Raw genomic sequence first — 17,518 nt, forward strand, 5'->3', positions numbered from 1 at the left:
CAGTGTTGTGGGAGTGAAACTCCGCATGACTGTATGTGCACATAGTTTTTCCTTTTTAGTTAAAATATGTCCAAAATATAACCGTTTTTGTCTGGTTCCTATGAAATCCATCATGTTTGTATGAAATCCGGACGTGTTTGCATGAATTTCATCCGGTTCATTGAACAAAAGTTTACAATGTTTGCATGAACTTCATCCGGTTTGTTGCACAAAAGTTTGCGATGTATGCAGCTAGCATTGGATGGCGGCGAAATTTACCCTCGGAGATGCCCTTAGCGGTTGGTGTCATTGCTAGCTGGTTGTTTCCGTTGCTTTGGTTTGCATGCTTCCTTCCTACCCGTGTCATGGCCTCATGGATTATTGGTCGTTCCGTAGGGTTGCCGTATGCGCTGTGGGGGGTAATATGGACTTCTCTCACAAAGAGAACAAAAATGTATCGAAAATCTGCTGACTCCAAATCACATGAAAAGAATAATAAAAAAAATCGGCTGAGCGTCGATAGCCTAACGACCTAACAACATGAAGCAAATATCAAACACAATTGGTTATCTCAAGATGCTTCACAAGCGTCTAAGGAAAAAAAAAATGTCTCACAAGAGGGCGGAAATGAAAATGGCCAAAAGTCAGCAATCCAGCATTTCAGTGATTGTATCTAACCAGATTGCTATGAAAAAGGCGTAACAAGTGACAGCGCACGGTACATTGGAACTAAACTGCATGCTCTCCTGGAGAGTTATATACAGCATAACAGGATGCCAAATTGCTAACTCTTGCAACACACGATTCAGGCCAGGTTCCCAGCGATAGATGTCTATGAAGGCTGTGGAGTTTCGTCAAGGCGGAACATGTTTATCTCTTGCTGCTTGAAGTATCTCCGGTCTTCCTCGTCCACAAGGACCAGGTTGAGGTAGTACTTGACACTGAACTTGTTGTTTATGTTGCGGTAAGTCGGGGTTAGCTCGTATGGAGTCAAGAATAGCCTTACTGGAATAGATTCTCCTGTAAAATGGTTGTTCAGTGAACTCAGCACACAGTATGGACAACGTATTACCTCCGTCACAAAAAGCTTGCCTTAGATTTATCTAGATACGGATGTATCAAACACCAAATGTGTCTAGATACATCCATATCTTGACAAATCTAAGACAAGCTTTTTGGGACGGAGGGAGTATTTGATAAGTAATTATGAGTTCATGATACCTCAATGGCCACTACTTGAGGTATATATGTCGTTCAAAGATTTGGAGCTAATCTAGAAAGCAACGCTAGAAAGGCACAGTAGAATAAATGTGTAATATACCTCTGACTGGGGCACCATCCATCAGCTCAAATTTAGCAAGTGTCTCAGTCTCAACATATGTGTTAGGACCTGATCCTGTTGATTCCCGGCGGCGAATTTCAAGCTCCATGTTTTTTATCTTTATTCTGACTAGAAGAAAATAGATCTTTCCTACAATGACATCCTTGAGATGGTACCTGAATAAGGCAATGATCCAGCAGAAGATGATCAATACTCTGATTGTGCTAAATTGGGTGACAAAAAGAACATACTGCCAGACTGGCATACTGTACTGATCGTACTTGCTTTTGCTGTACTCAAACTCAATATGCAGGCAATCTTCAATTCCAACTTCCATCTGAAAGCAGTGATCAGTTTTAGTAATCACAGTACAAGGTCGAGCACATTAACTCTAGGCTCCAGCACTCTGAACACCACAATTTACACTAGAAGCCAAGGATATCAAGAAGTGGCTAGTCCATTGCCATCTGAAAGAATATAGGAGGAAACGACGCATGCAAACTACAATTAGATGTTGCATTTGACGAAAGTAGATCGACAAAGTACTCCAGCAATCAGCTTGTTAGAGTATCACCAAGAAAATTTGAAAACACAAGCTTTTAGGGGCTGTTTGGATTGCAGCCCTCGGCTGCCAAACCAAAAAATTGGTCATTGACCGAGCCTGGCTTCCCGTTTGGATGGGAACCAATATTTTGGTGTGCCTAGCCCACTCCCGCTTTCCCAGTTCAGCTCAATGCCAAAAAGTTGGCAAGTCTGGGGTGGCCAAATCCTGCGCCAATAAATTGGCTAGCCAACGATTGGCAAGGCTCACACAGGCAAAAACCAAACAGCCCCTTAGTAGATAAAAAAAATATCAACAGGAGGAACATGAACATCTGAGTCCGAGTGGACAGTCCTCACTGTTGCACGCTAGTAGAACCATTATTACCCCTTATTTGGTACGAACTGCTACCTGCTAACAGTTTGTTCTCAAGAAGATCAAAGTCATTGCTAACTTGTCCAGTGATCACTGTGACTTCAAGAATGATGTTGAACTGGTGCTACCATCATTTCCAGTATTTGACCAGGTAAGATCGTATGTTACATCCCTTCCATTTTTTAAGCTATTATTATTATTACAAGTTTTATTTCAGAACTTGACTAAACAGCACACCGAGATAATTTGAACAAGGAACACATGATAATGTTAACGGGTAAGTAGGGCATGACCAAGCCATAAGCCCATAATTGACCTATTCCAAGCGTATCACTTAGTCCAACAAACAACCGAAACACTTTAAATTATAAACTTGAGAATAAGTTAACACATCCAGTTACTAGGACTAACCTTGATGCTGTTATTGATTGAAGGAAGAGGAGAATAGTTTCTTACCTGAAAACAAAAACATTAAAGAACATCGAACACTAGGTAATCCACGTAAAACATCAAAGACTAAAACCTGATATGCATTTCCTTGTAACCACTAAAGAACAACTCAAAATAGCATCGAACACATGAGAGTATATATATCAGGGGACATTCTTATACTCAACTTTCCATAAGATAACCAGAGTTAGACTATTGGCGGTCCAAGTTTAGACCAAACAAAGTTACGGTGACAGACACATGGAAGATCCATGAGATGAAACTTACACAGAAATCCCGAGATTCCACAATATTACCGACATAGTTTCTACCAATCGTCACTTTCAGGATGTACCTGCAAGCATAACAAGTACGCACTAAGTCTTCAGAGATGGTGTTAATTTAGTTTTTGATGCTGAACAGAATGCACACTATTCTTTGTTATGAGATGTGCAAAGCATAATGCAAGTATTTTACTCCTCCATCCCATAATAATATAAGATGTTACTACAACCAATATGTGAGTGTTGTAATAAAATCTTATATTATGGGATGGAGGGAGTAGATTTCTTTCTTACCTCAGTCTGACATTTGTTCCATTGTATGACTCATATGGCATTTCAACAGTAGAGAACTCAAATGGATATGTCTTTCTTTCATATATTTCACCAGGAACATCTAACTCACGCACTGCATGTACAGAAAAAGGCACTTCAGGTGATGAAATGGACTTATAAAAACAATAAGGTAGGTAACTTAGATCGAGCGGCGGTAAGCTACACATCATCTGAGGGCCAAACAAATATACACTGTTCACTTCATTATACTTCTTTACTTTAATGAGCAGAGTACACATAACAAGCAATATGAGAACAACAAATTTTGTTCATAAGGCGCAAGTATCAGAGAGATTTTGAAGATAATTTTTGGGATTAGTAAACAATGTGTTTCTAAAGGATAGCAAGATTCAAAGCGTGCTAGCAAAAGAGAAGGAACAGACAAATTGTGAACATCACAGAGGATATCTTGGAAGGAAGGTTATTGTCCTACTGTACTAGTGTTGAAAATTACTTCAAGAAAGAACCTACCCAGTGAAGTGAAGTCATAGAAGTTGCCTCTGTCGAAATACAACTCTGTAATAAAAATGAACACAGACAATAATGTTAATACCTAGCAAGACCTGAAGTGTTGAAAAGTAGTTTATGAGTGGACAGAGATAAACAAAAGTTAGATTGGTGCTCAGGAACAATATTTTTTGCAGTTTCCCAGCAATGAATTCCTACAATTTCTCATGGTAATGAAATTTCAGAATAGCATTTACAAATAAATAGTGCAGTCAGCAATCTGGAAGAATAACTATGCTTAATTTCTAAGAACGTAACACAGCATCCTACAGATCAATTAGCACCAGCACCAGAGCACTTAACCTAATCACATCAAGGAAGCATTTGAAGGAGCAGCATAGACTTTACCTATCTGTCCAAGCAGCTCAATCTTAACACCCATGTGCTCAATCCTTTTACCAGGAACAGGCGCTATTGATACCTGCAAACCATTTAATCACGAATCCATGCCAACAGTCGACCTCACACACTGGACAAACAAGCGGCAGGCAAGGAACACCACCGTCAGTACCTCTCCGGCTATGGTCTCCAGGCTCTGGAACGCCGGCACCATGGTTGTCTTCCCATTATCCTTCTTGACTGCAACCTGCGGTTAAGAATCAAAAGGCTGAGAATCAGTCCAAGAACCAAGCGACCTCTCCTGAACACGAAGAACGTGCAGCCGAAGGGACCGCCGCACCTGCTTCCGGCTCCTCTCGTCGGAAAAGGTCACGAAGATGTCGCAGGGCGGCTTGAAGGCGCCGATGATGTAATTCTGAGAAAAAAGAGCGGAAATCAGATTGGGATCTACTGCGATCTCAGGTGGTAAAGACGCCCCAATTCGGAGGGGAACAAATAAGGAAAGTACTAGCAAGGTGGTCAAGATCGAACGTGATCGCGTTGGTTACCATGGCTGCGTCGGAACAGAAGAAAAGGTGGATGTGGAGGGCGACGCGGGGACGATAGCCGAGGAAGGTCGCCGACGCCGGAGGAGGGGATCACCGGTGTTGTTGGAGCTGGGCGTCAACTGCCGGGTCGGGCTTCAGGAGAGAGGAAGAGAGGGTTGGATGCTGGCTTCTACTGTGCTGGGTATGGAACTCAAGATGCGTTTAGGACCGTCCAGCTGGTGGGTCTGAACAAATCTCAGCCGTCCATTGGATCAATCGGGACTGAACACATCGACCCAAGGCAAGGCGTACCAACGGAGACACGAGTGATCCGTTTGCTAGGCTGCATACCCAATCAGGCCCGCCCGATAAAAGTGGGTTGTTTGATTGTGTGCAAACAGAGGAAGCAACTAATTAACGAGCACTTCTTCGGGAGCCTCGTAACGATCAACGCCACTTGGCGCGCTCTCAGCTATTCGCCACGTGTTGCGCTCTGAGCTCTTCTTTTGAATTTTTTTTCCTGCACGCGTTTTCGGTTTTTTAAACGTTTTTTTGTTTCTTTTTACGTTTTGGTTTTTCACTGGTTTTTCCTAGCTTTTCGACCAATTTTTTTTTTAAAAATAATTTTTTTGAGCAAAAAAATGTATTTTTTTCGCGAGAGTCACGGTTTTGTTTCGCGAGAGGCACGGTTGTGCTTTCGCAAGAGGCACGGTCGTGCCTCTTGGAAACGGAAAAAAAAACGTGTTTTCTGTTTTTTCTTTCTTTCGTGAGAGGCACGGTTTTGCTTCCGCGAGAGGCGCGGTTGTGCTTTCGCGAGAGTCACGGCCGTGCCTCCTCGAAAACGAAAAAAACACATTTTCTGTTTTTTTTCTTTCGTGAGAGGCACAGTTTTGCTTCCGCGAGAGGAACGGGCGTGCCTCTTTTGGAAAGGGAAAAAAACGTGTTTTTGTATTTGTTTCTTTCGCGAGAGGCACGGTTGTGATTTCGCGAGAGGCATGGGCGTGCCTCTTTCGGAAAGGGAAAAAACCCGTGTATCCGATTCGGTTTTTTCGTCGGTTTTTTTTCATCCGTTTTTTTCGTGAAAAAAAGTTCGTCAAAACCTATCAACATAGGATCTAGTTTTGAAGATCTCGACGCGAGGAATCCAACGGCGAAAGCGGTTTGAGATCTGAACGCACGGTTTAAGAGATAAAACGTTTTGAATAAACGGATCTACGAAAAAAAGAAAAACACTCAGGTTGCGACAAGTGGCACACATGCAGCGCGCCACTTGTCGCAACCTGGGAAAGTTGGAGTGATCTCCGCAAGGAGTACTCCTTAATTAGTGATTTCGGCAAACAGGTCTGGCCCGCATCGGCGTGAAACTTAAAGCACTCGAGAGCCTCACTCGCTGGAACGCTCAAATCGACCGTTTCCAGTGAGCCAACCTGAGCCGGGCGCAAAAAGACGCGGTGTAGGGCACAATGCAAGAGGGATTCGGTCGAAGAAGGCGGGAGGGAGAAATCGGCGGAGGCGGGATGGCGTGAAATATATCCTCACCACCCCATTTACTCGCTCACTGTTGGATGAGTTTTTGTGATTATTATTTTTATTATAATATATATTTTATGAAACTCACTTAATTATTTACTTTGATCTATGATGAGTTTTAAGGGCAGGTTAAATATGTGCATCATTGGACATGAAGTTTGTGTATGCTGTGCTCATACGTGCTACCAACTTCTTCATGCAAAGTAAGCCAATTAGCTTTGCCTCACATGGAATATGCATGCATTATTAAGGCCCAAAGCACATAGGCTCGTTTCATGTAAGTAACCTGGTGGCCGGTACGTATATCTATCGAATATTCGCACCGACCGGCAAGCACGTATGTACGTGACCGAACAGCCGCAACATGTAACTAGTTCAACACCGTCGTATATACACATATATGAGCTATATTGGACGCAAGAAATTAAAGAAGAAGTGCCTGAAAAAAAAACGAAAAAAAAACAATACTCCCTCCGTTCCAAAATATAGCGCGCCCACGCTTTTCGAGATTCAACTTTGACCATAAATTTAACCCACGAGACCGACTGCGGCGGGATAAAAAATTATATAATTAAAAACTTTTTTTGAATACGAATTCATTGGTATAATTTTTTCGCCCGCCGCAGTCGGTCTTGTTGATTAAATTAATGGTCAAAGTTGAAGCACGGAAACCGAGGACGCGCTATATTTTGGAACGGAGGGAGTATGGGCTATGTTGTACGTGACGGTCACATGGTGTGCGTCTGGTACGACGAATGTGTTGACTGTTTTTTTTTTTTTGCGATCAAACTTGGAAGCTTTATTCAACTGAGGCACTCCTAGCATCATCGGCCAATAGGCTGGTGAGCAGGAAGGAAGGTCTAGTGTCAGTCCAACTCTCGGTTGCCATCAGTGTGCATTCATGTTTAGCGCAAAGATGGGCCGGTAGATTGGCTGACCTGTTTACATGTTGAATACAAAAAGAATAAAGTTGGCACCTAGCTCACCAATTTCTACAAATAAAGATGCCACAAGAGAACAACTATTATGGCGAGATTTTCAGAGGTTCACTACCTCCACGCAGTCTGTCTCCATAATCACATGTGAGAACCCGCGCAGTCTCGCAAAGATAACTTCATCCCTCAGCGCCATGGTCTCACCAATAAACGAATCCGTAACCCCATGATGGGGTTTGCTCCAAGCTCCCAGCAAACGAGTGTCAGAACGAGCAACTCCTCCTGCACCACACTGAGCCAGGACCGAACTCATCGCTGCATCTATATTAATTTTGACAACCCCCGATTCCGGAGGCACCCAATCGTACCCCGGTAAAATCGCAGCAGCAGAACTCGGTATTTCCAAGACGGACAAGTCTTCCTTGATCCTCCGAACAGTCGTCATCGGGTCCAGTTTCTCACCGTCGTGCGTAATTCTGTTTCGAGAATGCCAAATCGCCCACATAACGGAGATCATATGCGCCCTCTGAGTATCTGTGAACTGTGGGTCTTCTAGAATGTCCCGAGCCCACGTATCCGGATGTAGTCGTGGCCGCCTCACACCCAGCCAGTCATAAGCTTCTTCCCAAAACATCTTTGCATGAGTGCAATGCACTAAAGCGTGCATCAAGTCCTCATCCATTGCAAAACACACTTTGCATCTACCAAGTGGTTGTATATGTCTATGCCGAAGAGTGCATTCATCTGGCAGAATCTTCCTCACAACTCGCCACCAGAATACGCGCACTTTAGACAACACCTTAAGCCTCCATAATCGCTTCCACATCTGTCCTTCAGATCGATTTGGTTGACTGTTGGGCCGCCTAACATGCACAGATCGATTTGGTCTTCATACGTATATATGGAAGAAGAGCCAGGGAAGGAAGCCAGTACATCCGTGTGCGGCGTGATACGAAAAATCGAGTCTTCAAATCGGATGTGTATCAATTTATTTCCTTTTCTTTGTACATACTTGGCATCAAGAAACTATGACTGAAGGAAAGAAATCGGTGCTACATTGGGCGTTGCCTTCCATCAACTCCTACGGCCAGCCTATAAAAGTCTAGTAAAGCATCATGTACGTGGGACTTGGAGAGGAGACACGCAGCAAACCCATAGCATCTCACGCACGGAGCCGAAGGCACACATCCAACATCCATCAAGTAGCAGCAAGACCACAACACCACATCCAGCAAGACGCACGTTGGCAGGAGATCGACGACTCGCCATACCCTCATCCGCGCAAGAACTCTGGTGGCGATGGACGCAAAGGTCATGTTTCCGAAAGGTGAGACTAATGTCTAATTATTTTCTTTTGTCTCCCCCTTACATCCAGCGTGCATGCACTACATGGAGAGTATGTGCTCATCGCCGAAGACAACGCTCGTTCAATTCCGCCGCCGGCACCGTAGAGGACTTCATCGAACAAGGAGACTACACCAACACCGACTGAGTTTGTCCACAGCGAGCCCTTCATCTTTGTACGTCATGATCGGGTGCGGATGGAGCTCGCCAATGACGGAGCCCAACCACGCCTTTCTACAAAGTCACCTTCCTCGGCCCCATGAGGCAGCGCCCTTGTCTTGGCGGACCACCGAATATGGCGTCTGACCAAGATGAGGTACACCCTTCATGGCATAAAGGTTTCAGCGTACATGCGACATGATCCTAGTCTCAGCAGACCACCGGATACGGCATCTAGGCATCAATTACCCCCTCCATGTCATCTTTCTTCGACTCCGTGATGTGTTTCCCTTGTCTTGGCGGACCACCGAATACGGCTTCCAGCCGAGACGAGGTGCACTCTTCATGGTTTACAGGCATCGGCGTACAGGCGGTGTCCTCCTTGTCTTAGCAGACCACCAAATACGGTGTCTAGGTGAGACGAGGTATCAACCACGCCTCTCCAGAATGCCACCTTTCTTCAGCACCACAATTTGTTGCCCTTATCTTGACGGACCACCGTATACGGCGTCTAGCCGAGAGAAGGTGCACCCTTCGTTGGACATAGGTCTCATCATCGTTCGTGTGGTGTGATCCTTGTCTTAGTAGACCACCAAATACGGTGTCTAACTGAGACATGGTATCAACCACGCCCCTCCATGATGTTACCTTTCTTCGGCCCTGCGGCGTGATCGTTGTTTTGGCAGACCACCGAATACGGCGTCTAGCCAAGACGAGGCGTTAACCACGCCCATCTAAGACGTTACCTCTCACGGCCTTGTGAGGCGGAGTCTTTGTCTCCGCAGACTGCTGTAACCTCGGCGTCTAGTCGAGACGAGAAGCCAATCACACCAGCCATGCCGATGCAAGTGTGCATTGGTTTTACACTAACTACAGTCTCCACAGAAGAATACTCCCGCGAGGCGAACCCCTTGCATACCTCGACGAAGCCGCTACATCGTCAAGAAGTCTGAGTCAAGCAGGATCCATGCTCCCCCAACACCGACTACATCAACGCTGTCAAGACCGACGAGGCGCGACGGTGAAGGCGGACGTGGCTAGCACAAAGCCATGTTCTAAGCAGCACGTGTACCAACGAGGACACGGGCTTTGCCGCTGCCCACACCTACACCCATCATCATCACATGCATGGAGAACGTGAAGCGAAGACGACGAAGACAACCACACGGTTTAATCGGAGGTATCTTGTGGAACAACCCGCGGGAGTAATTAACCGAGAGCCTTCCGAGGCCCGGGAACCAGGAGACCGCACAACGCTAGTCAGGCAGGCCGCGCTAGTATGCCACAGAGCGCTTATTGGGAATTGTATTTGATATCCTTGAGATTAATAAAGTACTGTTCCCATTTCTTTGTTTTCTTTATGTGCAACGGTACACTGGCACGCCCACATTTTCTTTTCCTTGGTGCATTGAGAGAAATCCATACTCCTTCTTTTCCCTTCATCCGGAGTGCAATTAGATTTTTCTCGTGTCAAACAAATTGGCATGCCCGGTGGGACATGGTTCTCCTCCCATCTTTGCTACACTGTGGTCGTCTGAATCGTCTTCACTCGTCTCCCAATCTACACAACATGCTGCATGACAAGGCGTCGGCGAGGGTTTCCGCTCATCAAGATCCCTTTCATGCAGGTGGAATCTCCCATGGTAGCAACTCAGAGCGAGTAATGATCCAGTTTGGATCGATGCCGCCCATGGTCATCAGTGAGCTCGGCGAGAAGGTCTATGCTACGTCTTGAGCTTGCGTTGGTTTTCCTTGAAGATGAAAGGGTGATCCAGCAATAGTAGCGTAAGTATTTCCCTCAGTTTTCGAGACCCAAGGTATCAATCCAGTAGGAGGCTCCTCAAAAGTCCCACGCACCTGCACAAACAAACAAGAACTCGCAACCAACGCAATAAAGGGGTTGTCAATCCCTTCATGGCCACTTGCGAAAGTGAGATCTGATAGAGATAATATGATAAGATAAATATATTTTTGGTATTTTATAATATAGATTGGAAAAGTAAAGATGCAAATAAAAGTAGATTGAAAGCTTATATGATAAGAGATAGACCCGGAGGCCATAGGTTTCACTAGTGGCTTCTCTCAAGATAGCATAAGTATTACGGTGGGCGAACAAATTAATGTCAAGCAATTGATAGAAAAGCGAATAATTATGAGATTATCTAGGCATGATCATGTATATAGGCATCATGTCCGTGACAAGTAGACCGACTCCTGCCTACATCTACTACTATTACTCCACACATCGACCGCTATCCAGCATGCATCTAGAGTATTAAGTTCATAAAGAACAAAGTAACACATTAAGAAAGATGACATGATGTAGAGGGATAAACTCATGCAATATGATATAAACCCCATCTTTTATCCTTGATGGTAACAATACAATACGTGCCTTGCTGCCCTTGCTGTCACTGGGAAAGGACACCGCAAGACTGAACCCAAAGCTGAGCACTTCTCCCATTGCAAGAAAGATCAATCTAGTAGGCCAAACCAAACTGATAATTCGAAGAGACTTGCAAAGATAACTTAATCACACATAAAAGAATTCAGAGGAGATTCAAATATTTCTCATAGATAAACTTGATCATAAACCCATAATTCATCGGATCTCGACAAACACACCGCAAAAAGAGTTACATCGAATAGATCTCCAAGAAGATCGAGGAGAACATGGTATTGAGATTCTAAGAGAGAGAAGAAGCCATCTAGTTAATAACTATGGACCCGAAGGTCTGTGGTAAACTACTCACAACTCATCGGAGAGGCCTTGGAGATGATGTAGAGGCCCTCCGTGATCGATTCCCCCTCCGGCGGAGCGCCGGCGAAGGCCCCAAGATGGGATCTCGCGGATACAGAAGGTTACGACGGTGGAAATAGTTTTTCGTGGTCGCTTTTGATGTTTTCGGGGTACATGGGTATATATAGGAGGAAGAAGTAGGTCGGTGGACTCCCCAGGGCCCACGAGGGTGGGGGGCGCGCCCAGCCCCCTCGTGGCTGCCTCGGTTGTTTCTTGACTTCCACTCCAAGTCCTCTAGATCACGTTTGTTCCAAAAAGATCATTCCCGAAGGTTTCATTCCGTTTGGACTCCGTTTGATATTTCTTTTCTTCGAAACACTGAAATAGGCAAAAAAAAAACAGAAATACGGGTTGGGCCTCCTGTTAGTAGGTTAGTCCCAAAAATGATATAAATGTGTAAAGTAAAGCCCATAAACATCCAAAACGGGTAATATAATAGCATGGAACAATCAAAAATTATAGATACATTGGAGACGTATCAAGCATCCCCAACCTTAATTCCTGCTCGTCCTCGAGTAGGTAAATGATAAAAACAGAATTTTTGATGTGGAATGCTACCTAGCATAATTCTCAATGTAATTTTCTTTATTGTGGCTTGAATGTTCAGATCCAAATGATTCATAATAAAAGTTCATATTGACATAAGAAATAGTAATACTTCAAGCATACTAATCGAAGCAATCATGTCTTCTCAAAATAGCATGGCTAAAGAAAGTTATCCCTACAAAATCATATAGTCTGGCTGTTGCTCTATCTTCATCACACAAAGTATTTAATCATGCACAACCCCGATGACAAGCCAAGCAATTGTTTCATACTTTAGTAATCTCAAACTTTTTCAACTTTCACGCAATACATGAGCGTGAGCCATGGACATAACACTATATATGGAATAGAATGGTGGTTGTGGAGAAGACAAAAAAGGAGAAGATAGTCTCACATCAACTAGGCGTATCAACGGGCTATGGAGATGCCCATTAGTAGATATCAATGTGAGTGAGTAGGGATTGCCATGCAATAGATGCACTAGAGCTATAAATGTATGAAAGCTCAACAAAAGAAACTAAGTGGGTGTGCTTCCAACTCGCTTGCTCACGAAGACCTAGGGCATTTTGAGGAATCCCATCATTGTAATATACAAGCCAAGTTCTATAATGAAAAATTCCCACTAGTATATGAAAGTGACAATATAGGAGACTCTCTCTCATGAAGATCATGGTGCTACTTTGAAGCACAAGTGTGGTAAAAAGGATAGTAGCATTATCCCTTCTCTCTTTTTCTCTCATTTCATTTTTTATTCTTTTTCTTTTTCTTCTTTTTTTTCTTTTGGCCTTTTTTCTCTTTTTTTGGCCTTTTTTCTTTTTTTTTCTCTTTTTTTTTCTTTTCTTTTTTTTCTTTGGTGGGCTCTTTGGCCTCTTTTTTTTTAAAAGTCCGAAGTCTCATCCCGACTTATGGGGGAATCATAGTCTCCATCATCATTTCCTCACTGGGATAATGCTCTAATAATGAAGATCATCACACTTTTATTGACTTACAACTCAAGATTACAACTCAATACTTAAACAAGATATGACTCTATATGAATGCCTCCGGCGGTGTATCGGGATATGCAATGAATCAAGAGTGACATGTATGAAAATTATGAAGGTGGCCTTGCCACAAATACAATGTCAACTACATGATCATGCAAAAAGCAATATGACAATGATGATGCGTGTCATAATAAACGGAACGGTGAAAAGTTGCATGGCAATATATCTCGGAGTGGCTATGGAAATGCCATAATAGGTAGGTATGGTGGCTGTTTTGTAACATCCCAAATTTTTAATTTCGAATGTCATACACTAGATTATCATTGCATATCATATTTTATTTCTCTTGGGTTGATCCTAGAAATTCTACGCAACTCAAGGACCCTCGGAGAGAGTTGGGGATTTCGTTATTTTCATATTTGAGTTTTCTCAAATTTTGAAAATAGGATCATTCGATTTTATTTATTCCATCTTCAATTATTTCAACTAAAGAAAATATGAGAGAGGGAATAAAATGACTTTCCCAAAATAAATAAATATTGAGGATTTAATAAAAAGATCAAATAAGATTTATTTTGGAGTTTTTGCTATTTTATTTGAATTTAGGAAAAATTGCACGTTTTCAAAATTGCATTTTTAGGGCGAAGAAAATGTTCATCCTGTTCTAAATATTTTATTTAGACGGTGAAAATTTGTTTTGGAATTTTTAGATTTTTATTTATTTTTCTAGAATTTAATTTTTGTTCGGTAGAATTATTTAAAAAAAACTCCCGCGCCCGACTGGGCCGAAGCCCAGCCAGGCCAGGCCGGCCCAACCCCGCGCCGCCGCCTCCCCTCGTGCGCGGCACGGACGCCAAGGAGAGTCCGAGCCGGACTCCTCCCCGGGCGCCCCCTCGCCCAAGCAGGCCACCGCCGCCGCCCCCTTTATATAGTCGCCGCCCCGCCCCCTAGCAGCCAGCCCCGCCAACCGCCAGCCCCGCCGCCGCAGCCCGCGCCGCCTACCGCTGCTAGCGTCGCCGCCAGGAGCCGCCGCCACCGCTGTCTTCCGCCGCTGCCACCGTAGCCCGCCACCCGCGTCGTCCCGCCGGAGCCCCGCCGCAGGTAACCGCCGCCGCCGTCGTGGTCCGTTTTTTTAAAACCCGATCCGTTTTTTCTTTAGAAACCCTAGATTCATTTTTTAATTGATTAGGTTTTTTTCGGTTTATTTATTTAGCGAGCGTTCACCCGTTCGTTCATTTTAATGAACGAATTTGCCGTTTAGTTTCAGTTAACGAACGTTCGTTCGTTAATCTGTTCGTCAGTTTTTCTTTTCTCGGATTTTTCCGCGGTTATTTCTGATCTGATTTTCGTTCTAGTATAACTTTTCGCTCGTTTATCGGAATCGGGCGATTCAAGCGCCTAGAGTTTCGTCTCGAAACCCTCTTTCCGTTTAACCAACTCAAACAAGATTTTGTTTCTGTAAAATTTGACTTAGGTCCAGATTAGTAAAACGAAGCTTGTTTTTTTCGCCGTTTGACTTTCGTTGCTTCATTTGATTTGATTCTTTTTGCAAACCGGAGTCCTTAAGTTGAACTTTCTGTTTAGTTCTCCTATTCGAGTTTTACCTGTGCATTAGATGAGTACTTATTGTATGCGTGTTTGTTTGCGATAGAGTACCCGGAGTGCGCCGCTTGCTACGTTGAATCGCTAGGTTTCGCGGATCATCAACAAGGCTAGTAACACTTTGATCATACCTCTTTATTACCCAGTTTTATTGCTTTAGATCAATCCTCAAACAAATGCATGATTAGGATATGTTAATATGTGGGATTTTGGGAAGTAGATGAGGTAGTACCTATTACCTGTTTTATTATCAAACCCTTGGGAGTTACTCCACGTTTGCTTATCATGCCATGCTATGCTAGTAGACGTGGATTGGGTGAGTGTATCCATGATAGATGTGAGGTTGTTAATTTAATGGTTTATTTAAGGTGGCAACTTTAATACACATCTGGGTGGATTGAGGCACCTGGGTATTCCAGCGATTGCTTGTTTTTCTTTTGGACCGTCACCCAGGCTCAAAGGGATCATGAGATTATTCATGCTAAAAACTTTTGTGTGCAGCCACAAGCTACTATGGGCTCTAGCATAGTTGACTAAGTCGTGCGAACTCTTACAGTGGTAGACTAGCAGATGTAGGGGATGTAGGTTGGTACTGTCTACCCGATCGTAAGGTGCTAGCGCTTCTGAAAGACTATGTCTCGGTCATCCATTTCTCAAACATCATGTAGTGCGAGAATCCCAATGGAGGAGATCGAGTCTTGTGGGGAAAAGTGCGCAAACCTCTGCAGAGTGTATAAACTAATCATGGTTGGCCGTGTCCCCGGTTATGGACATCTTGAGTATCTAGTACTTGGATTATCATGTGAATCTCATCATGTTACTTTAATTAATATTGTTGGGTTTTAATGATGATGCTTAATTGGGATTGACAGGGTGTCTACACTCTCAATGTTCAACAACCACCATGATAGTTAAATAAAATCTATTCCTTTGTAGTAGGGAAAAATTGGCTTTACGCAAAACTGTAACCATAGAGCTTTTCCACCAAGCCATACATGCATGTAGTATAGCTTTTCTTTCATTACTCTCTATGTGTTACATTGCCAGCATATTCCATGTGCTGACCCTTTTTCGGGCTGCAACGTTCATGTTGCAGACTTTTCAGACAACGAGTAAGGTGCCTTAGGTCATGGTTCTATACTCAATGATGCCATTGGAGTTGATGGACTCACTTATCTTCCAAGCCTTCCGCTGTTATCATTATTAGATGGCCTTAAGCCATATTTATTGTAATAAGTTCTCTTTTGAGACATTCAATGTAATAAGTGTGTGATTGCTACTCTGTTATAAATCCTTCAAGTACTGTGCATGTCAGCATTACTGATCCAGAGATGACACTAAAGCACAGAGATCAGACTGTTTGAGGTCGAATCGAATATGATGGATAAGATCAGAGAATATGATGGATAAGATCAGAGAAGCTCAGAAGACTGACAAGGAGATTGCCTCTAAAAAGGAGAAGATGAGCAAAGGAAAAGCTAAAGGATTTCGTGAGGATGAGCACGATACCCTATGGTTTGAAGACCATGTTTTTGTGCCTAATGACCCGGAGATCAGGAAGTTGATTCTACAAGAGGCCCATGATTCATCATATTCGATTCACCCAGGAAATACCAAGATGTATTTGGATTTGAAGGATACTTTCTGGTGGACCGGAATGAAGAAGGATATTGCGGAGTATGTAGTAGTTTGTGATGTATGTCAGAGAGTAAAGGCATATCATCAGAAGCCAGCAGGATTGTTACAGCCATTGCCAATACCCGAATGGAAGTGGGATAAGTTAGGCATGGATTTTATCACGGGATTTAGGACTTGTTCGGGCTACGACTCGATTTGGGTTGTAGTTGATCGTTTGACAAAGGTAGCTCATTTTCATCCCAGTGAAGACCACTTACACCAGTGCTAAGTTGGCAAAGATATACATGACCAGGATCGTATGTCTACATGGAGTTCCGAGGAGCATTGTATCGGATAGAGGAACTTAGTTTACCTCAAAGTTCTGGAATCAGTTGCACGAAACTTTGGGTACCAGGCTAGAGTTGAGTACAACTTTTCACCCGCAGACAGATGGACAGACTGAGAGAGTCAATCAGATTTTGGAGGATATGCTGAGAGCTTGTGCGCTAGATTATGGATCTAGTTGGGACGACAATTTGCCATATGCAGAGTTCTCTTACAATAACAGTTATCAATCTAGTTTGAAGATGGCCCCTTTTGAAGCCTTGTACGGAAGAAGGTGCAGGACCCCGTTATCGTGGGATGAAGTTGGAGACCGCCAGTTGTTTGGACTGGATTTGATTAAGGAGTCTGAACAGAAAGTGAAGTTGATACGCGATAGGCTCAAGGTAGCCCAGTCCAGGCAGAAGAGCTATGCAGATTCTAAATGTAAGGAGACAGTTTACGAAGTCGGAGACAGAGTTTATCTTCGGGTATCTCCACTTCGAGGAGTTAAGCGCTTTGGAGTTAAGGGAAAGTTAGCACCATGTTTTGTAGGACCATACAAAGTTTTGGAGCATATGGGAGAAGTAGCCTACAAGTTGGAATTGCCCGAAGGATTGTCAGGAGTTCATGATGTATTCCACGTTTCCCAGTTGAAGAAGTGTCACGCAGAGATGGCTGATATACCGCTGAGAGATACAGTGCCGCTGGAAGCAATTCAGTTGGACAGTGATTTGACCTATGAGGAGAAACCAGTTAAGATTCTTGAGTATGCCAGCCGAGTCACCCGCAGCAAGGTTATCAAGTTTTGCAAAGTTCAGTGGAGCCACTGTTGGGGAACGTTGCAGAAAATTAAAATTTTTCCTACGGTTTCACCAAGATCCATCTATGAGTTCATCTAAGCAACGAGTCAAGGGAGTGAGTTTGCATCTACATACCACTTGTAGATCGCGTACGGAAGCGTTAGAGGGAGCGGTGATGATGGAGTCGTACTCGCCGTGATTCAGATCACCGGAGATCCTAGCGCCGAACGGACGGCACCT

At 43.7% G+C, this 17,518-nt stretch overlaps 1 protein-coding gene across 1 annotated transcript; it reads right to left on the bottom strand.

Annotated features, from left to right (window-relative positions):
- Positions 1-527: 527 nt before the first annotated feature.
- Positions 528-4,816, bottom strand: LOC119295870 (vacuolar protein sorting-associated protein 26A-like). The gene is made up of 11 exons (XM_037574312.1): positions 4,657-4,816; positions 4,449-4,523; positions 4,281-4,355; positions 4,118-4,190; positions 3,734-3,778; positions 3,224-3,335; positions 2,934-3,000; positions 2,628-2,672; positions 1,582-1,637; positions 1,301-1,476; positions 528-999 (listed from the first exon to the last, which is right to left on the bottom strand). The coding sequence occupies exons 1-11, from the start codon at positions 4,657-4,659 to the stop codon at positions 812-814; spliced, it is 915 nt and encodes a 304-aa protein (XP_037430209.1). The 5' UTR covers positions 4,660-4,816; the 3' UTR covers positions 528-811.
- Positions 4,817-17,518: the final 12,702 nt, after the last annotated feature.

Source organism: Triticum dicoccoides, chromosome 4B (assembly GCF_002162155.2).
Source record: "Triticum dicoccoides isolate Atlit2015 ecotype Zavitan chromosome 4B, WEW_v2.0, whole genome shotgun sequence".
Lineage (NCBI taxonomy): Eukaryota > Viridiplantae > Streptophyta > Magnoliopsida > Poales > Poaceae > Triticum > Triticum dicoccoides.